The sequence below is a fragment of the Xiphophorus maculatus genome, chromosome 7 (assembly GCF_002775205.1).
Source record: "Xiphophorus maculatus strain JP 163 A chromosome 7, X_maculatus-5.0-male, whole genome shotgun sequence".
Taxonomy (NCBI): domain Eukaryota; kingdom Metazoa; phylum Chordata; class Actinopteri; order Cyprinodontiformes; family Poeciliidae; genus Xiphophorus; species Xiphophorus maculatus.
In genome coordinates this window covers 15,147,792-15,170,097 of record NC_036449.1, presented here as the reverse complement: position 1 = coordinate 15,170,097, position 22,306 = coordinate 15,147,792, and the positions used below count along the sequence as shown (strand labels likewise).

The 22,306-nt window shown below is 36.4% G+C and overlaps 1 protein-coding gene across 2 annotated transcripts in view; it reads right to left on the bottom strand.

The window, feature by feature from the left end:
* LOC102223888 (glypican-6-like) overlaps positions 1-22,306 on the bottom strand; it is a 101,192-nt gene that overhangs the window by 4,472 nt on the left and 74,414 nt on the right. For both annotated transcript variants that reach the window (XM_005799388.2, XM_023337379.1), the window contains 2 exons: positions 2,073-2,209; positions 160-335 (listed from right to left, as the gene is read on the bottom strand). In XM_005799388.2, coding sequence (XP_005799445.1) covers positions 160-335; positions 2,073-2,209 — 313 coding nt within the window. The remainder of the gene's footprint in view (positions 1-159; positions 336-2,072; positions 2,210-22,306) is intronic.

Below are 22,306 nucleotides of genomic sequence, written 5' to 3'. Positions count from 1 at the left end.
ATACTTGCAATGTCTTTGAATGTGCTCTCATGTAAGAAGTGTTTTTCAATGTTCAAGCAAACAATAAAGATGAAAAAAAACTATGACAGCTGCCTAAAGCAAAGCAGAAAAAGCATTCTGATTCATTCGCCTGCATTACAAAAATGGCTAACAGCTTACTTGTGTCTTGAAAGTAGATGTCATTGCCATTGTATGCATTTCTCAGCTTGTTGGTCATCACCCTTAGAGCCATGATCTGTTGACGGATGAAGGTGTCGGGTCGTGTGATGTCGACGCCCACCTCAGGGTTATTCATCTGGTTGGTAAGGCCATCCTTTTGGACTTCAGGAAAGTATCTATATTAAAAAAGCAAAACAAAACAAATTCAATTAGCCAGGGGTGCATTTTAGAAAGGCACTCTTTATGCAAAGATATAATTCTGAAATAATTATTGTCACAGGCTTTAGGAAAATAAGCAGCACCAAACAAGTGCTTGGAGGGAAGGCTAATTCCACCCATAATTGAAATATGTCTAATTTTCATAAAGCGATTGGAAATTGGCTCTTTAGGTTTACAGCAATGTTTGTAAAATGGGAATTTGACCCCATAATGTCAGTTAATACACTGACACACTTGTGAGGTATTTCTCCGGGGAAAAGTATGTCAGCTGCCTGCTCTCCTGTTGGATAAATAGGTTGCGGGTCGCTGTGTGACAGAATTCCACAAATCAGGTGACACAACAACGTTTGTTTTCCCATAAGCGCTGATCACTCTAGCTAACATATACCCCTGAAATGTCACTGAATTTGAAAAGGTAATGTTTTTGTTTGTTTTTTGACTCAAGGATGACAAAAAATAAAGAATGATATCTTACATTACGAGCCTTGCAAACGTGTACATATCGCTTGAGTATTTTCACATTTTGTCATTTTAAATACCGTTTTATGCATTTTTAGTTCATTTTATGTGATACAGTGTATAATTATTAGGTGGAAGGAAACACAGAAAATCACATTGAAAATTTGTGTGGGATGCATTCATATCGAGTTTTATTTACTATGACACCAGTAAAAAAAATCTAGTGCAAGCAATTGAGTTTTCAATCAGCTGAAAACTGCAGACATACCAAGAAATTGGTAGGTCAGGCACTCCAAAAATCTGACCTTTATGAAAGAGCATTAAGACGAATGTTGTTGGGAAAAAAAAAGCCATAAGAAGCACTATTTACAGCGTATATGCAGGGGACGTTGCTAACATTTGGAAGAGGGTGCTCTGCTCAAATCAGGCCGAAACCGAACTTTTGCTCTTTAATGCAAAAAAGCTAACATTGCACATTACTCTGGACACGCTATCCACACAGTGAAATAAAGTGTGGGCGATGTTTTTATTCATCAAGGACAAGAAAAGTGGTCAGAGTTGATAGGAAGATGCTGAGTAAAAATTACAATCTGAGCTTGAACTATTTTACAGACAACTACAAACAAGAAAAACAAGATGTGCATAGCTGATTCTGATTCTCTAATCTCTAATCCCTGGAATAATTGGAGGAAAATGTGAACATTTGCAGAGCTTAACACAAACATGGGTCACACAGCTTTTTATATGTAAATGATTCTCCAAACATTCGGTTTGGTCTAACAATCAATGACATTGACAATTGAGGTTTGTAGTTTATAATGCCTGAACAAGTAAATAATGCTCAGTAAAGATTTTGCAACTCAGAAAATAAAAGTCTGTGGGCAGTGGAAGTTTTTTTTTTTCAAGTAAAGAAATCAGATTAAGAGCTAACACCGAGCTGGCACCGCCTAATTAAGAACAAAGAGTAATTGATTCTCTAAAAAACAATATATTTCATACAACTCAATACATATTAAAGGAAAACCGTAACAATAAAAATGACACATCCTTTTTTTAATTAAACAGCTCTAAATGAAAAAATGCCCAGCTCCTCCACAGTGCACTGAAATGAAAAAAGCTTGCCTCTTAATTCTAGGATCAGACTACTTAACGTCAGGCACGCTGAAAAGACTTTGGACTTCTAAGTAACCTTTTGTGTTAGTCTGCATTAAGCTCCAGGGCTGCAGTCTCCTTACCTGCCCTTGGTGTGTCCATTCCAGCAGTCCTCATCACTGACGTTTCCGGCAGTCACTCTGTCCTCTACACACATTGCCTCGGGCAGGCTCGACCAGAACTTCTTGGACAATTTCAGTTTCTCTTTTATGTCGACAACCTAAACAAAGACAGGGGCTGTTAGGCAAGACATAAAAGGACAACTGTGTTTCAGTAAAGCTTTTAAAACACATGAAAAAGCTTTGGTTTTATGTATTTAAAATCTCTTTTTTATTCTTAAACATTGTTTATTAATGTTAATTCACAGACTTGTATTCAAAGTAGTGTCTGACATGAGATCAATCTGATACTAGAAAAAAAACATGAATATTTGTTCTTAAAGTATAAATAGAAATGGTAAATCGACAGAATTTACTTTTCTAGTTATACACACCACTTGAAGCACTCACTACCACCCACACATTCATACATTCATTGCAAAGATTTGCAGGCAACTTGAGATTAAGTGGCTTTCCCAGGGACACGTTGACATTTGACCCGAGGAAGCTGGAGCTGGGCCTTCAGATTACAAGGTAAGTAAAGAAAAATATCACAGCCTTGTCAAACAGATTGTTGCAGGACTGGGGTTAGACCACTGCGAAATGCTACTATTACTTACAGTTATAAAAAATATACTGGTAAAATGATAAAAAAATATATATTAATAATATATAATTTTGAATTTGAATAATTTTGGTCTTAACCAAAGGTAATCACATTTACTGTATAACTCAGACATGTACTAGCTATATCGCTAACTATCCATGCATAAGTTAATCAGTTGATACAGAAATATATGTGCATTTTCATTTAAGCTGCATATCAGTGATATGAGTGATGAGTTTTTTTATACAGTAGGTGTAGACATGTACAGTTTAAAAGTGTATATAACGAGTTAAATGGGGTAAAAATTCACTTCCTCCAATTCCTTTTCAAACAGGAAAAAGCTGGATTTATTACTTGTATAATCTACGATTTCACTTTATGGTGTTTGACATAATTTCTTTGTCAAAAATTTAATTTTATACTTGTTTTATTTTCATTTAAATTTGTTACTTGCTCATTTGAAATAACGATTTTATTCATTCATTCACCTTCAATATTTGATATGAAAAGCCTTTCCAACTCTTTCCAGGGTAAATGTCTGGGATTCAACTCCAAGACATGAAACCTCTTAGACTGCTTGAGTTTAACTTTTGCTTCTGTTAACTGTTAAATATTTGCATAATAAAAAGTAAGACCATGCAGGCTTGCAGCAATAATTTCAGCTCGAATGTCAGACCTAAATGGCCCCTTTGCATCCCAGCCATGTGACACAGTCAGATATCGTTCCCTGACTTAAGCTTGTTGAACTCAAATCTTTCATCAAACACACAGAATTTGACATATTTCACTGCAGCTGAAGGAAAGCGTGATAGCAGCAGGTTGGCCCCATTATCTTTTTCCGTCTGACTTGCTGTTGGCTTACGTGAAATTGTGGTGAACCTGAGCAGAACATGAAAGGTGCTGCACTGACTGTGTGACGCCGCTGTAGGCCCCAACTCTGCTTTTGATGTGTTAATCCTGTCACACTGATGCCAAAGCACTTCAGCGGCTCTGATACTGCCCAGAGGGGTCAAGGCTGCACTCAATACAAGAGTTTTGACTGGCAATGTTTGACTAAACCTCACACATTAAGTTTAGTTTCACAAATAAGAGAGATTCACAGCTTCACCATGGCATCTGTCGAGGTGGGTGAAAAGTGTGAATTTAATTGGGAGTGACTCCCATTTTAGCAATGCAAATATTTGATTAGCACATCTGTTAGGCGCAGTTGCAGAAAATAAACAGTTTACTTCTTACAATTATTTACGCACAGAGGGGGAGATGAGTTTCGTGTGAAGTACGGACGTAAAAAAAGATGTGTTTAATTGTAGATTCATTATGCAAAATGAATAAACTGCATTCTTTCAACCAGCTGGAATAATCTAACTGTTTTAGAGGCTGCATTTCAAGGGAATCCAATAGGATTAATATAAACATTTAGGATTAAGTTAGAGTATCAAAAATGTTAGATTATTGAAAAAAATAAGAGGAGGAGTGAAATAAATATGACACTGGGAAAGGTCTGCCTTTTCTGTCATTGCAGAATGAATCCATAGCATCAATGCAATGAGCATGTATACTGATGCAATACACTCAAATAAACACGAGATGGCAGTGTGCTGCTAGTAAATGAGGAGCTGACGGGCAACAAGAATGAAGCCTGGAAATAAAACTAATAAAAATATGTCAAAGCAACAATCTTTTTGCTAACGACATAAGACTTCAGTTAACCCTGGATCAAGTGCATGAAACTGTTGCATGTGGAGGGAAACAAAACGGCATAAACACATCTAACACATCATTAGAATAACAACAGGACCATTTGTCTTAGCATATGAGGGAGAAGCTTATTACAATCAGCTATTACAGCACTGACAGCTCTGACATCCTCATTAAAATCACAACAAGGAACACAGAAGACAACACTTCCACCTCCTCCCCTCAGAGGTGGAGGGATATTATTCTGTATTTGTTTTCACTGATATGCTTACAAATGATTTTTATGATGGGTAAAAGCGGCTCCCGTGGTAAAATGGCTCTGCTCTATATGAAGGATTTACAAGACGGCTGAAAAGAGCATTCTCTTAAGAATCGCTGCCTCAGTGTGTGATTCCTGGATATCAAATTATAAGCAGATTACAAAAAATAAATAACTAAATAAATAAAAAAATTAAGAGCGTAGATGTTTTTTCTATTTTTTCACCTATGCTGAGAACACATATGAACCATTAGCATTCAATGGTGAGTTTTCAATCTCCCGTTTTAATAAATTAAAGTGTAAAGAACTTTGGTTCTAAGTTTATATATTCTTTATTTTAGAGTGATGGAAACATTTGATTAAAAACACGAATTTAACTTCACTAATATTTTTTGGAATATTTATGATGACTTTCAGACTTTTTGGTCTGACTACTAAGACTTACAAGAAACACACATAGTTTTCCCATTATATGGGACGACATTTATCTCATCTCATAAATGTAAAAAAGGAAGCATGCGACAACATTTACTATCATTTGCTTTTAGGCAGTATGCCTATTTTTGCTCCAGGTTCTAGATTTGTAAAAAGTAACTGGTTTCAAAGTCGATGCATAAACGCCTTTTGATTTACTGTTGTAGTTTGGAGACTCTCCGTTGACAGTGTAAATGCCAACATTTTAGTCTGACAGACCATGAACATCTGAGGTTCTGAACCTCAGCCTCAAGCACACTTACTTTCAGAACACAACACAACACAACACAACACCATGTTTACTTCAAACAAATACAAAACATTAAAACAATCAAAGTTTTTGGGGTGGGCTAGACAAAGTCTACATTTGAATTTGATTGAGATACTGTGGCACAATCTTAAATGGGCCATTCAAGGTGGAAAACCATCGGGTGAGTTAAAACAATTCTTAATACAACAACTGACCAAATTTCTTTTTAATATAAAAGATTCCAATTATACCAAGAGCCTGAATAGAGTTACTGCCACCAAGTTTGGCACAGCCAGTTTTTATGATTAGGAGTCAGTTATGTTTTTTTTGTTGTTTTTTTTACATTGGGCCAGTTTAGTTTGGAAAGTTTCTTTTCTTCATAACTGAATCACAATTTCAAAACTTTGTCTAATATTTGAATTTGTCTGATGACTTGAAACATGTGCCTGTGGCAATTAAAGCAAAAATAGAAGAAATGTGACACAGGCTAAGCATTGTTTCAATGTACTGTTTTTTGACAGTACAGTGCCATATTCTTGTTTTCTATTTCCTGATTTGACAGTAACTTTTGCCAAGTGTGTTTTGTCTGATTTAGTTCCCCCTGCTTTCTGTAGCTCCTTTTGCTCATTATGAACCTCTGGCCTGGATAATCTATGCCCTACTTAGAACCTTTCTTGATTTTATAACATTTATATTATTATTATTATCCATTTTCACATTGAAATTTAATTATAAATCTACAATAATTAGCAGATAGACTTTAAATTTATGGTGCTATGCAAAAAAAAAAAAAAAAATACTACAGCCATAAAAAACACCTTAACTTTTATTAGCTGCTCATGTTTCTTGTGCTTTCCTCTGACTAACTTTAGACTCTTCCTTACTAAATAAAAAAAATCTATTAATCATGCAACAGATAAGATGATCAGGAGGAACACTCACCCATTTAGGTCAATCTTTACAGTGTAAATAATAGCTACGCAGAAATCATAGTTGGAAAATAAATTTACTTTATCACATAAAATAAAAGGATTTCCAGGGAATTAGCCAAATAAATTACACATGGGAAGCAACAGGGATGTGACTATTAAGACACATCCTTCCAGAATACAAGCAGAAGTATACTTAAAGAAGATTATTCTAATTGCTTAACACTGAAACTCATCAGTTTGCATCCTCAGTGATAGCATGAGGATAAAAACAGCTGCTCTAAACGCAGTGTTGTCCATTATTTCCTTTCTTCCGCAGGTCTGTTTTTTCTCACAAGCCCTATTTTCTTGCCTCCTGTCGTGAACCATAAATAATTTCATTGTGTTTTCCTCTTTCTGTCTACCTTCTAGCTTCGACTCTGCATGGCTTCCTTCCTGTTCCTCGCTCTCTTTCCCTTCCTCTCCGTCTTTCTTACTTTAGTCCAAAGCAAAAGTGAAGGTTTCATGGCTAGCTGACCCGTGATCCAGGAGCAGAACTCCAATTCAGGGGTGATTTGAGAATAAAACCCTGGATTTTCCTCTCTTCTGATCTGCAGTGTGGGCTCAGTCTGCTCTGTACTTCTTGTTGAGTTTTTTTTCTCATCCATCATATTTATGTGACCTCCTCCTATTCACTACACCCTGACTGAGCCACAGTATCCCACATATTTGTTGGCACCCCAGGTAAATATTCACAAAAACCCTTTAGAATAAATAAAATAAAGTTTTTTAATTACTGTTTCGCTAGGGTAAGTAGCCATTTTGTTGTAACAATTTCCTGAGATTAATATCACACACATCTGGTTATTAAAGTGCCATGTCTGCTTCTCTTTCCCATTTTGAAGAGTGGCTAGCGGAGCGTCTGTGTCATGTCTTACTAATACACTGAGAAAACAAAATCAGAAAAGACCATTTAAATATTCTCATTATCTTACGGTAAAATGATGCTGATGCAACTAAAATTTATTTATTCCACGGCTTGTAAGGCATCTTTCCAGGGGTGGCAATAAATATCAGGGGTCCTTTCTAAAGCTTTCCTAAAATAATGAGATTATCAAAGGTGAATAAAATTTTTTTGGGTTGTTCTCTTTCTTTAAATATAAGCAATGAGAAAAAGACAATCAGGAAGGAAATCAGGTGTAAAAACGATAATATTTCCATATTTATTCAAACCTGCAAAATAAGGGCATAACTGAGTCAAATACTATTCTTTTTCATCTTGCATACAAACACAGCACAATGTAGCACCTGCAATGATCTGTATTGCAATAAAGCTAAAATATTAGTTCTCCAAACACCACCACACTTTTAAAATTGCTTATATGGCCAACAGAATCCACTTTAAAAAACTGTTTATGCATAAATGCACGGGAGTGTTTACTTGCAGTAAAAGTAATTAACTACCCTAAATGAATACACATGCAGAAAATGTTTACAGAGAGTAATTATATCTAAAAACAACAGCATGAGTCACATAAATAATTGAGTTAGGAGGTTTAAAGGCTTTCTGTTTACAGGAACTTTAAGTATTTTGAGAAATACTCTTAATTGAATTTTGTGTATTTAGTAGATATAGCTGATTGACAGATGACGTATCTCAGTGTCCAGAGACTATGTCCAGCTTTTATACAATCCATTGCAAACAACTCATGCCTTATAGGTTTGTTAGAGAAAATTAGTGACCAAACAGCGTCATGAAAATCAACAGGAAACACTGTGATGGCAACATTAGGCTTTGTGGATGTATTTCTTTTTACAAAAGGGATGGAAAAGCTGCACAGAGCTGATGGGATATGCAGATATATGACATAGGGCAGTCCTGAATAAAAACATGTTGGAGGGTGTGAGAGACCTGAAGTTCACCTTCCAGCAGAAGAAGAAGCCCAAGCATATAATCAAAGCATATTCATGTGTTCGAACTCAAGGCAATACCTTAAATCAATTGAGAATTTGCATCAATACTTCAAAATTGCTGTTAACAGACATTTTCCATCCAATCCAACTGAGATTGAGCTTTTTTGCAAAGAAAAATGGACAGAAATGTTACAGTCCAGATTTGCAAAACTGGCAAAGTTATACCCCAAAGGACCTACAGGCATGCAGGGCATGCAGTGAAAGGTGGCGGCTCCGGTCTTGCAGCCACTGACACTTTTGTTCCAGAACTAGCTTCTGTTTAACTCTGTTCATCTTCCCATTAACCCTCACCAGATTCCCTGTTGAACTGATTATTCTGACACTGCCAACTCTGTGTTTCCTGCATGTTCCTTGGTCTTAATGATGACACTTGTTCATTAATGGTCACACAGGTGGACTTTTAACTAATTAAGGTTAAACTGGATTATTTTTTAATGGTATCAGCTTAAAGTGAGCTAAATACAAATGCAAACAAAAAAAAAACAGAAAACAATACATTCTTCTCCTTCCACTATACAATTATGGTTTGTGGTACTTTGGATTGGTCGACAACTTAAAAGGGGTTTAAATATGAGTATTGGACTTTTACTTTTGAACATTGAACTCACACAGCATACCCATGATTAGTGATAGAAGCTTGTTCTGTCAGCTGGCAAATGTCCCACACGCCCCCTCTAAAATGTTTCAAATGTTGTAAGAACAACTCTCTCTTGTTAAGCTGTCAGTCCTTGCCTGTGCACATGTCTGCCGGTTGTCAGCATATCCCCTGGCTTCTAGTCTGAGCTAATTTAGTGCAAGTTCAATCTAATCACAGACTCGACAGCAGGTCTTACCACTCAAACCACAATTGCCAGACAAGTCCTCGATCAACCTATTTTCCCTGGCAACTGCTCCTCCTGTCTGTGTTAAAATAGTTTTTCTTTTGATATGAAAGCAGCATTCTTCCTGCATGTGAATTACTGAGGTCAGCCAGTTGGTTCAGCTCATACTGAGACCTTGGCCATACCACATGCCTGTCCAAGACCAGTGACCACGCTGAGGACAAACCAAAGATTGTCTCACCAGGAGGATGGCCACAGTAAGAATAACTCTGCCTCTTCATCACATTTTTCATTGTTGTGTGGGGGAAATAAAACATAAAAAGTCTGATGCTGACAACCTGCACTGTCAACTACCAGGGGGAAACTTTGTGTAATGCGTCATAAAGTCTTCCACAATGATTCAGGTCAACCCAGCAAAGCCTTTCAACCAAAACCTGCCATCTGGCTCCAAAGCTCTTTTAGCATATTAAAGAAAGTGCCTCAATAGAAATAACATTTACAAGCCTATAGCACACCCTGGCGCAAATGATGTGTGCGGTAATGTTTTGAAAAGCTGTTGCCACCACTTTGGCACGTCCACTTTGTCCTTGTCTGGAAACATTCACCTCAAATGTGACTGGCAGTGCTGCTTAGAGGAGGTAACTATCAGAGTGCATAAAGATGTGGGGTGTTCTTGTTCGATCAATATCCATCAACAGAATGCTGAAGCACCTACTGTAGGTTTCCCCTTTGTGACTTTGCAACAGGTGAGACTAGAAAGACATCTCCTTGCTGTTTAGTGTGCATGATGACAACAATACACCAGAGGAAACCACAGAGAAACTAAGCTTTTGCTTCACATGCTGTTGGGGATGCTTGCCATGTGTTGATGATATGTCCATATTTAGAAACATTCTCTTGGCTGTCATGCTTCATTCAACTCCCTTCTTATTTCTCCTGATTGCGACTGATAATAGTGTCCTGGACTCTGGTGCAGACATGTAAAAACCTTGAAATACATTTATAAAATATTATTGCAGGATTATCTAACGCTGAAAATGTTATTTGTGTACATTTATATGTACAAAAAAGGTTTTTAGCCTAAACATGAGGCACAATTTATTGGGACTCTTACAGTCAACATTTTGTAAAATGCAATCATTGTCATGGATTATCGACCTGCTGAAAGACCCAATGACAACTCATTTTTAGATTTAAACCTAAGTCCAAAATACTTTTAATTCAAAACTTGTGGTATTTGTGTGATTTCATACACAGTATTAAGACTCCTAGTTGCTTAGGAAAATAAACAAATCCACAGCATCACAGGTCTTCCACCAGACTACATGAGGATAAGCTTATTTCCCAGATATTCATTCTTTACACCTGTTTTTAGTCAGAAACCTAATTGTTATATTACTTTTAGTTTATAGTTATACTATAAATATCTAACCATTCAACTCTGTTATACATTCCTTTGCCATCAAAGAACTTAATGAGTTGAGATCACTGGCCTTGTGTGCTTTCAAGTCATGCAGGCAGAATTGTTGAAACAGAGAGACAGTAGAGGTATGGGAATTTCCCCTAAGGAAACCCCAAATACAAAACACAGCTCTGTGTCACAATCCTCATGCAGAAGGTGCTGTAAATACTTCAAATGCTTCACATTCCTCTGATGAATATATTCTTCTGATCAGACGGACACTTTAGATTGACACTGTAGATGTTTCCTCTGTGCAACAGCTGACTCATGATGCTTCAGATGCAGTCCCCTCCCCCCGATATGGACTATGTCACAAGCATTCCCCAATCCCATATTGCCTCTTAAAGTTCAAGGTGGTCTTGAGTTGGATTGACTTCAATCCAACTCGAGAGGTGGACATTTTATGTTGGAACCTTCAGTTAATCGTAAGGCATAGATCACAGAACTAAAGGATGATCTTAAAGCAGTTGAGGCTGAACCTGACGCAATTACACAGTTCCAGTTAAAGCTCCAGTACAGTTCAGCAAATTCCACACATTTACATTTGGAATGGTAGGCAAGAAGATGGCATACCTCCCACATAACTATAGCATTATGGTTGTGAGATTTGGTGACCCCATGATGTCACCACTGTTCTCTAACAGAGAGTTTGAGAGGTGCTGTATGTCCTTTGCCATCCTGATCAATGTTGGTGGTGTAGAGACTACCAAGGTAACAATATAAAGCCGTCTGTCCATAAATGAAGTAGATGTGCACAAGTCACATAAATAGAAATCTATTACTAAAAATAAATACAAGCATAGGAAATATTATCAGAATAGTAAAGCATTTCTTCTACGAGATAAAGTCCTGGTCAAGCCTAGTGGCCAGAGGCTAAAGCAGTGCAAAAAATACATTAAAATACATCAAATTTAATGGAGTTGTTTTTCCTGAGTTCTTAACTTTTCCCAAATAAATAAATGACCTGAAATTAAAAGCATGATTCTTTTAAATGTTTCAGTGGTGAACTATCTAGCTGTGATAAGAAAAAAAAAACACATATGAGGTTTTACACATCTTCCCTAATAGGTGCCAGTAAACGCGGCCAACACTGTGCAACCTTTTTTGAAAACCAGCCAGAGCACAATGTGACAACTTGGTTTTGATACACAAACATCTCAACAAATCATCAATCCAGGCTGTGTCTCTTTCTGATGCGTCTCCTGGTGACAACGCTGTCAGACTTAAATGATATGGCTCTCTGTGAACAGATACATAACATAAAGATAGTTTAGTTGTCATGAAACGGGCTTTTTATCTCCCATCTTTTCCCATTTCCAGCCTGGGTTTCACACAAAAGAATAAATAAATCGCAATCCATCCCAATGATATATCCAACAAACACAGTGGAACTAACGCTGTTGAGGCATCGCTTATCAGTGTTGCATGAACAGATTGCAAAAACTCCTCCTGTAAATAAATGTTGCACGGCACGTTTGCACGACCGCACCGCTACGTTTAGCTACATTTGGTGGTGTGCTCTCTCCATGATGGGGCTGTCAAATTTAATTTTAATCCATATCATAGTCAGAAACAACTGAACTGAATTTAAGCACTCAAATTTGCCCAAATCCCCTGAGGCACAACTTTGCTTTAAACATTTTCTTTGGTTGTTTTAGGAAAAACAATTCATCGTGCCTATAATTCAATGTGACGGCAAATCTCTTTGTACACAGAAAAGAAACATAAAAATTGCTGATTCTGAAAACAGTTGCCATTGTAGGATTCATGAATATAAAAATATATTGTGCCTCTTTGGATTCACTTAATTTAATATTACAACTTCAACAAGAAAACAACTATTTTGGAATTTAAGGACATAGAAAGAATTCTTTATTGTTTGAAAATATTTAATATGGTTGTATTTATTTTTAGTATTAGCTCTCTAAATATTTCATGTGCATGATATGACATCTACTTTATTTATGGACAAATGGTTTTATACTGTTACTTGGGTAACAAGTGTCTACTCCCAGCGAACAGAGCTGCAGGTTATACTCAGTGGCCCATTTAAATATTACAACCTCAAACCATTTGCTCAGTCCCATGATAGCTGCACAGTTTCGGCAATATGCTTTATCATAGAGCACAAAAAGTATCAGGCAACGATCCCTCAGTGAGAAGAAAGTGACAGAATATTGATGAGACAGTGGCGAGTTTGTGCGTGAGGCTCGCCCAAGGCTACAACAGGAGAAGTTTGAAAAAGATAGATGATTAAAGGAAAGCTGCACTCTGTGGAATACAGACTGAGCTATCATTGGCAAACCCGCCTTCCCCCCATGCTGCCCATTTTCCCTGGAGAGGCGGGAAGCCTTGAGCATAATGGGGCCAGTGTACCTCATTAATATATTGACACATGTGAAATGTAGCAGAGCATGGACGACACCAGCATTAGTCCATGGGAAAGATTGGGCGTCACACCTCGTGCATCTCCAGATAACAGCTGCTTTGGTATTTGATTTTCAGCTGAAATGAGATGAGATGGTTTCAAGTGACAAAATGACGGCCTAGTAATAAAATTAAAAATACATAAATAAATGAGGAAGAAGCAATCAATGCAATCCTAAAGTTATTAAACGACCCACAGAGTATGCATTTACTGAAGCATAATCACAGATGTACTGGTATAACATGAACTTAATGAAGCATTGGTTGTATATTTTTTTCATGTCATCAAGCTTTGTATTTGGATTAGATTAACATCCAGTTGTAGTTATAATTCATTTCGAATGTACTGCTTAAGAGAACAGTTTTTCTAGTAAAGACCACACCACAGCAAAGCAAAGTGAGTTTAACGTTAAAGTTAAACAAGAAAGGGTGAGGGTGCAGATGGAGCAGAAGACTAAGCTTCATCTACTAAATTATGAAGCTCTATTGTGTTTAGTGAGCAAGTAGAATGAAGGAGAATGAACACCCGGAGTGTTGCAGTGAGTCTTGACAATTAATGTACATCAATTTGTGCCTTTAACACTCGTTATAGAGGTTGCATTGAAGTGTGCAGAGAAAGGACCGGTTAGTGGACAAAGGCCTTTGATAGGTTTAACTGATTAAAAAAGGGATCCTTGGGCGCTGTGCTTTGGAGTGTCAGCAGCAAGTGTGGGTTCTTGCATAGAAATGAATAGGGCCATACTCCTTTGATACATGTCTGATCCTTCCTATGTGTGTTGCCCTTGAGACTCAGAGAGAGAGAGGGGACTGTCCCCTATTAGCACTGTAGAAAAAGGCAAATATAATAATCGTAAAATACTGGATTGGTTTGTTTGTGTAAAATGGAGCCACTGCATGAAAAATGAGATTTTCATCAGTATGCGGTAGGGATGGGTACCGAATTCTGTCGGTACTACTGAGTACCTATTCACGTAAAATCAAACGGTACCATGTTCGGTACCTAAACGAATCATTATGACAATATGCTCCAATTAAAATGACCTTGTTATACATCCATTCTCTAAGCAGGAGCTTTTAGCAATAATATGCATAACTATAAAATAGCTAATATATAAAACCAGTATATTAGCTAATATAGCAATAATTTATCACCCTGTTACTTTATTATTTGCATATCTGCTAACCTAATGCGACGCTTTATGGTATTTTCTTTATGTAGTCACATGGAAGATTTTATTGGAACATAGTTTAAAACAAAAATAAATACAAAAGAAACCAAAAATAAACAAATGGTCCAAATTATTTCAGTGTAACAAAATAATAGATATCCATACTGTACACATCAATGTGAGTGTAACATAATCTGCTAAGCTGGAAATACATTGATCTATTATTTATAACATCTGTTCACAACATTGACATAATTACATACAGACAATAAATAAAATTTAAGTACCTAAACGTAAACTGGCTTCGAATGACGAACGACAAAAACTTGTTTTAAATCTACAGTACAAAAAATGTGTCCATTCTTTTAAGGTTGTCACTGTTGCATTTTATACATAGTATTTCTCTGAGAGCTGTTGCTCTCAGCAAACCATTAGAAGCAGAAACCTGTGTACATATACATAGTATACGGTGTATACATGGCTTATAATGCATAATAAAACAGTTATGTTGTATTATTTAGTCAGAGTGATGATGTGTCTCTAGTTTAGCTGCAACAGAATGTGATACGGTGTTGCTGTGAGCTGGGGCAACACTGTGTGCATCTGCATTGCTTCTGGATTTTCAACACCACTTACGGTGGTGTTTTACTAAAAAACGTGTTGACCTGGCTGAAAAAGCAGATCTTCAAATATAACTCATAATGCTTTTAAAGAAATATGCTGAACAAAAGCAAAAATACAGATTTTACATTGGACTATAAAGGGTACAAATACACAGCATCCATAGTTACTCCAAGACAATTAAATTAAAAATGATTATATAACAGCTTTTTGAGTCTTCATATCAAATAGAAATGGCCATGAAATATTATTTAGCTACAAAAAACTTTGCTTTGTGGAAATAAACAAGATATCAAACCAGACAAAAGTTGCTTCAGTCTATTAACTTAAAACAAAAGGTAACTATCATAAGTCTGGAGGGATCAATAACTAAATCTACTTGGGTTGAAATACCAATTTTTGAAAAGATATTGTGACATTACTGATAACTTATCTGCATTCAAGAACCAAAGAAATACAAATTCTTGCATCTTTTAGAGCTACACAAAACACTCTCCAAAGATTATAGCTTTAAAAAATAATGCATCTGAATCACCTTCCCATACATTATAAATACACAATGACCTAATAATAACAGTAGTACTATGCTAAACAGATGCTCTGTCTGCACTAAAAGATTCTGAACTGACAGCATCATTATGTGCTTTCTAAATAATTGAGTCTATAGCCATTTGACTATTTTGTGGGCACTAATAGTGCTCTTAACTTTCTCTGATTGATCAACTGATCATTAAATACAAAAATTGAAAGGTTGCGACAACACAGAAGAGGAAGCAGGCAAACATTTCACTACAGAGAATCTGGATGCATCAAAAGTGACACAAACAACACTTAATGCTAAAATGGGCTTAATTTTCTCATACTTAGATGCACTTAACACATTTTATAAGACAGCAACATACATGTAAGATAAGAAACTGAATTGCAGCAGCTCTACAGAAAGATACAGTGGCCAGTATAAATTGTATATATCTTTTTTTCTTTCTGTTACCCAAACAGAACAGAATAGCAGATGCATTTAGAATACAAATGAGGAAAACATTTTTGTTCTGGAGGTATTAAAGTGATGGTATAGGAAACTACTTGAGGGATAAATAAGTTGTTTGTGCTGCTTTTCTGCTGATTCATCTTTATTTTGGCATCATTCTAGCCACCAGTTTAGCATGTAATTTAGATTAACTTTTACTAGTGCACGTACTTAAGAATAAAAGCATTTTATAAATATGAAAACAACTACATTTCTTGGCCTTATGCATCAACATATAAAATAACTGCTACCCTTAATAGACTGAATAATTAAAATAATCCTTTTGGAACCACAGGCCCTTTACATCCAACATCTGAAAAACTTTGAAAAAGAGATATAATATTTTTGCCACATATAATCCTTTAATAAAAGTTATACTGCTCTGCTAGCTTGGTCAGGATGACCAACAAGTTATTACCATTCTATGTGTCACCCAGAGGAAGATGGGTTTATCTAATACATATTTGTGCCACCTTACTCCTTTTGAAATACAATTCATCACATGTGCCTTCTGTCAGCAGAAAATATTGACTGAGTGTCTTTTTTATATATTATTTCATCCAGATTTGGTGTATCTTTATATTCTGCTTTGGTTGACATTTAACTTTGTGAATTTAATCTTGAATATGTTGATAGGTTTTTGCTGCAAATTCAGCTTTGCTTGTTCGTAGTCATCTTGATAGACTTTTAAATATTGTTACATAAAAACTTTAAAGCTATCCTAAATTCAGGCCAATTTTTTTTCTTCTAACAATCGTGAAATATGTAAATTGAGGTATGCTTGGGGTACATGATACATTCAAAATGTGGAGAAACTGCCACGGAAAATAAATACATCAAGTCATTTTTCTTTTATTTCACTTTATTTTCCCCTCTGTTAAACACTAAGGCCCTGCCTATTCAGCTGTCACTGCTTTCTGACAAATCCAGCACGTGTGATGCATTTCTGCCATTACACAACCAAGCTCATAAAGCTTCTGAGTACAGTATGATTGAAAACCCCATCATCCTGATTGAGCTGTGTCGCTGTGGGATTTGTCTCTCTGTATGTTTGTCACGCGTTATTTAATTGTAAGAAATGATGGGTACGCAGTGAGAAAGGGCTCAACTTCCAAGTCATTTACATAAACAGCTCCTTTCTCCTACTCAAATGGTTTAACTTTTCACTCATGCAATCAGAGTAAAGAACACTCACAGCCACAATTGTCCCTGTGTTTTGTTTGTGTGAGTGCTTGTCTCTGAAACTTACATGTGTCGGCGGAGGAGGTGATATTTAATTACAAGTCATATAAAGTACTCAATGACTGTACACATATATACACTTTGTGGAGAGCACCCTGAACGAGGCCTTTTCCTAAAAAACGTTGTGCTACACATCCAGCTGCGTTCAGTGCTGTATTTTCATAGTATGTTCATCTATTTAAAGCAAACACTGAAGAAATAGTTAAAATGATTGAAATATACTTTATTGAAAATAACTAAAAATTTTATCTGTAGAAAAAAATATCCAAACAAAAAACATTTAACAAAAAATGCTGATGTTGAGCAATAATGTTGCTATTAACGTCAACATAGGAAGGAAAGATATAACAAGCAAGGCTAACACCCCCGTGTTTCATTTCAGTGGTTTTGAAAGATATGCAGGCGTATTTAAGTACAGCTCCAGGATTGCCTTCCTACACATTCAACACGTTAGCATACACAATCTGATCCTAAACCTGTCTCATGGGGCGACTCAGACGAGGAATAATTCTTGCAAGCATTAATGCAAAAAGGCAAAAGTAAACAGGATATGCAGCCTGGAATAGGAAACCCAGAGCAATTTCCAAGAACACATTCTAGTGCAGCTCCGTCTTTTCTACACCTGTGAAGCAATACAAGATGCTGAAGGGTCCAACAAAATCCTGCAACATGGATCCAATTCCTCCAGGGAGAGATGTTAAAGTTTTTTTAACTATGAGTTGGGTGGCAGGCCATGGTGGTTAATTCCCAGGATCATAAGCTGGAAAAAACAACACAACATCCTCTAGAAGCTTTCCATTTCTTTTGTACCGTAAATAAGTGTCCAAAAATTCCATCATCTAAAAATGTCCCATTTTCTTTTCATAATAATCTTCTAGTTTTATGGTGCCACATAAAGATTGATCTACAGTTCAGCAGGTGCTACTCCTGAAAGAGAACGAGAAGAAAATAATAATAATAAAAAAATCCTAAATCATCGAGAAGTCATGGGACATATGAGGAACCTTTCCCCAAAGTGCTTAACCTTAACCCACAGCAACTCCACCCAGGATTCCTGGTTTACTGTTTGACAACAAGCAGACTTAACACTAAGCTGAAAATGTGCAGTCAGAGCCGTGGTTAGACCATACAAGTAAATAATGCTTTTGCATGTGGCATGTTTTGAAGAAATATTGTCAATACTTCTAAATGAGAACACGTCACTCAGCAGCACACATTAACTGGACCTTTGTGTTTAGTTTTTTGTTCGCTGGGAAACGGAAAATATTTGCATGTGGTGTAATGCCGCAGATCTTTGTTTTAGAGACCTCTTGTCTTTAAATAGAAGTTTGATTTATCCCACCACCAGTAAACGTGTCTGTTTTACTGAGAAAGTGTTGCCTTAGAATAACGTCTGCAAAAGAAAGTTTTTCATGTCTTTATCTGCCCGAAGTAAATATATAGCAACACTAAAATATAAGTGGTGTGTCTACAGCAGGTATATAATTTGTAAAGAAAACATTACCGCCCTAAAAATGTCATCAATAATAAAGTCTCTTAAGCTCATGCTTGCAGCACTTCTGCCTGTAATCCATTGTTTTTGTGTTAATTTCACCAGCAAATCATGTAAAAAAATATATGTGAATTTGTAGGCTCAGTCAAACGTTGACACTGGAGTGCCAGCATCAACCCGGGCAACTGTTAAGTTCATGGTCGAACAGTGCTCTGAAGAACTGTGCCACATGTGCACAACCAGACTATTTATTTTTATGCGGTCTTAGAAAAAGTATCAGTTATGGCTACAATCTGTGGAATCTACATAATTACATGGCTTGCTGGGCAAAAGCCTGCAGATACAACAACTGAGAAAATGGAGCTGTGGATAGGCCCACTTTACTTCTATTACATGTATCCCAAACAAGAATGTTTCAGTGGCTTGACATGTTCCTGAATGGCAGAAGTTTAATTCCAGGGTCAGGACTTTCAAGAGGAGTGGATGTGGTTTTGTCTTTCTGTTTTCGTCCAGGACGACTGACTACAAACCACTCTTTGATTGCTCTTCACTTAAACCTAGAAAAGAAAAAAAATGCTAGCAGGAACACTCAATTCCTTTCGATGTCATAATATTATTGCTAGAGGTCTATTGCTCAATTGCTTAAACAATTCATTTATCCTATCGCAAAAATAAACAGCGAATTGGAGATTATATTTAGCAGCACGGAGCAAAATATTTAAACCTAGCTAAAAACTTTGCTTTTTGCACCTTTCTTTCCTTCACTCTTTAGGCTGCCCTTATCATAGTCATAGAAGACATCAACACATTCTTTGGCTAAAAGCAAAGTAGAAACTTGAACAGATCACTAGTCTGTCATAAAGCCCGCAAACAATCCCACTGTCACACTTAGCAGCTTTTTATTGACCTGCGAGTTTTCAAGGTAAGAAACTGTGCTGCCAAGACAGATGGGAAAAATAAAATGCTATCATGGAGAAACCTGACAACAAAGTGTAAAATTCCTGGCTAGAGGGCATCAATTCTCAGCATTTATCCAATGCTGTCCAGCAGATTTATTACTATTTTCTGACTGACTGGACTTCCACCAAGTAAAAGCCATAGAAAGGGAAGACAAGAAGTGATTTAATGTTGCAGTGAGGCGGAGAGAACTAGGTTGTTTTCTGTAAAGTCTTACTGAACGATATGACTTTTATTTTTATTTACACTGAATATTTAACACTCATTGCAAATACTGTGCCTTCCCAAAGTATAAATATCATGTCTCACATTATAATCACAAACTTCAATGTAATATATATATATATATATATATATATATATATATATATATATATTTTTTTTTTTTTTTTTTTTTTTTCAGGACTCTTTTACTTCAGATGTCTTTATTTTACAGTAAACAAACAAAAAACTGGGCTATGAGACAGGGGCAAAACCTGCGGCAAAGTTCAACTGGACCAGGATTCTAAAGACTTGTTAGAGTATGGCACAACTGCAAACCAACCTTGACATGGCTGTTTACCTATATGGTGGCCTGTTAATGAGGGAAATGTATAGCAGTCAAAGCCCCGAGGCGACTCTGGTGGAGCTACAAACATCTCCAGCTCAGGTGGGAGAATCTGTTGACAAAACAGCTATTACTCAAGCACTCCACAAATATAACCTTTATGACAGAATGGCAAGAAGGACATCATTGTTAAAAGAAATTAAAATAAAGTCCCATTTGCAGTTTGCCACAAGCCAGTCCAAGGGACACGGCAAACATGTGGAAGATGGTGCTATGGTCAGATGAGACTGAAACTAAACTTTTTGGCCTAAATGCAAAATGAGGAAAACCAACACTATGCATCGACTTCAACGTAACAGCCAACACCAGTGAAACCTGGTGGTGGCAACATCATGCTTTAGTGCTCTCTTCAGTGCAAACAGATAAGCTGGTAAGGGTTGATTGGATGATGATTAAGGTAATTACAGAAAAATACCAGGAGAAAACTTGTGAGAGGCTGCAAAGATTTGACACTAAAGCAGAGATTCACTTTCCAGAAGGATAATAAACTTAAAATTCAGTCACAAATACAACAAATTACTTAGACGAAAGCATACTGATGTGTTGAAATAGCTCAGCCAAAGTCCAGACTTGCATAGAATTGAGAATCTTGAATTGAAAATTCACGTTAAAGACATTCTTCAGTCGATTTGACCAATCTTGAGCCATTTTAAAGTAAAACTGGCACAAAGTTCAGTCTCCAGATGTAGAATGTTGTTAAACTCATGCCCAAAGGCTCTGATAACAGCCAAAGATGGTTTCTAAAAGGCATTGACTTTGGAAGCTAGGATTAAATCCCAGCAAAACACATTGAAGTTTGTGGTTGCAATATTACAAAGTGTGAAAAATGTGAAAAGGTATTTTCTTAGTGCAGTTTGTCCCATGTGGTCCTCTTCTATTTTATATCTAAGACTTGCACATAAGTTGTGTTTATTATTATTTCAAACTTTGGGCCAAATTTTATGATAAAAACTAAACTGGAGAGATAGATTTATCTAATAACTGATAAAACCTTTGAGTCTTATTTTTATTAACAACAATCAGAGGTAATACATGTCCACCTTAAAGACAATTGTATGATGTTCCCAACTACCTTTTTACTCTTGGGAATGTTAACCGTTTCATGCCACAGCGCAAGCTATGAGCTACTAATGTTCAATAATTTATATTAAATCTCTTTGTGTTCCACTTTTCAACAGCTCACGGTAATTGTTGCAGCAAGTTTAAAAATGTACTAAGGAGTGGATTGCGTGACTGGATGCCAGACAGCCTGAGTGTTGATTGTTTGCTTTCAAAACTGTTTGGAGTTTGCAAAAGGGTGAGACAAACAATGGAAAGTAGATGGGAGTCAACATTTAGATATATCCAGGAAGAAGTGAGATCAAATTTGTTTACAGTTCTAGATTTTCCATTTGTTTTGTGAAGACTGAGGAAAACAAAAACCTGTGTGCAAACTGAGTAACCGCAGTGTTTCAGTTCTGCTTTTTTTTATGTTGAACACAACTTTCTGAATTACTCTGAAGTGATATGTGAGGACAAACCACTGTGAAAAGGCATTTGCACCTTACAGACTTGATCAAGATTTTCTTCTTTTCCGCACATCAACATTTTTTGGATCACCACATACATGTTCATTTCCAACAAAGACAATATGAGTAAAAATACAACATGCAAAATTATGATTTTATGTTTCATAATTTCATCTATGTGAAAAAGTAATTGTGCTAAAACTAATAAGGCCTTATGGTTATGAACTGACTATTCTTGACTATTTGGTAGAGGGCAGAATTTATGTTTCAATCAATTGGGGCAAATTGTCCTGGTTCTGGAGCAGCAAATCAGTCCAGAAAAATCACACTATTGCTGTTACATTTGACTGCCAGTAAGATGGTCTTTTACTGACATGTTTTGTAAGCTACATGGCAAATGCAACAAGATGCACACTTTTCAAAATGTTTCACTGCCATCTCATCACTCAACATATTATTTTTCCCAAAAGCCAACAAGATGATTTCGGAAACATGGGATTGGTGTCCGATCAGAGTAGGAGGCTCAAGGACTTCACCTATGGAAAGATTTTTCTGCAACAGAACAAATAAAACAAAAAGAGGGAAAAACAAGAAAGAAAGAAAATCCTCTGAGAAAGTTCAAATTAATTACGATATTTATTCATGTGAGTAAGACCCTCCGTGTTTATGAATCATATTCAAAATACTTAGAGGTATTAATGCTTTAATTAATGTTT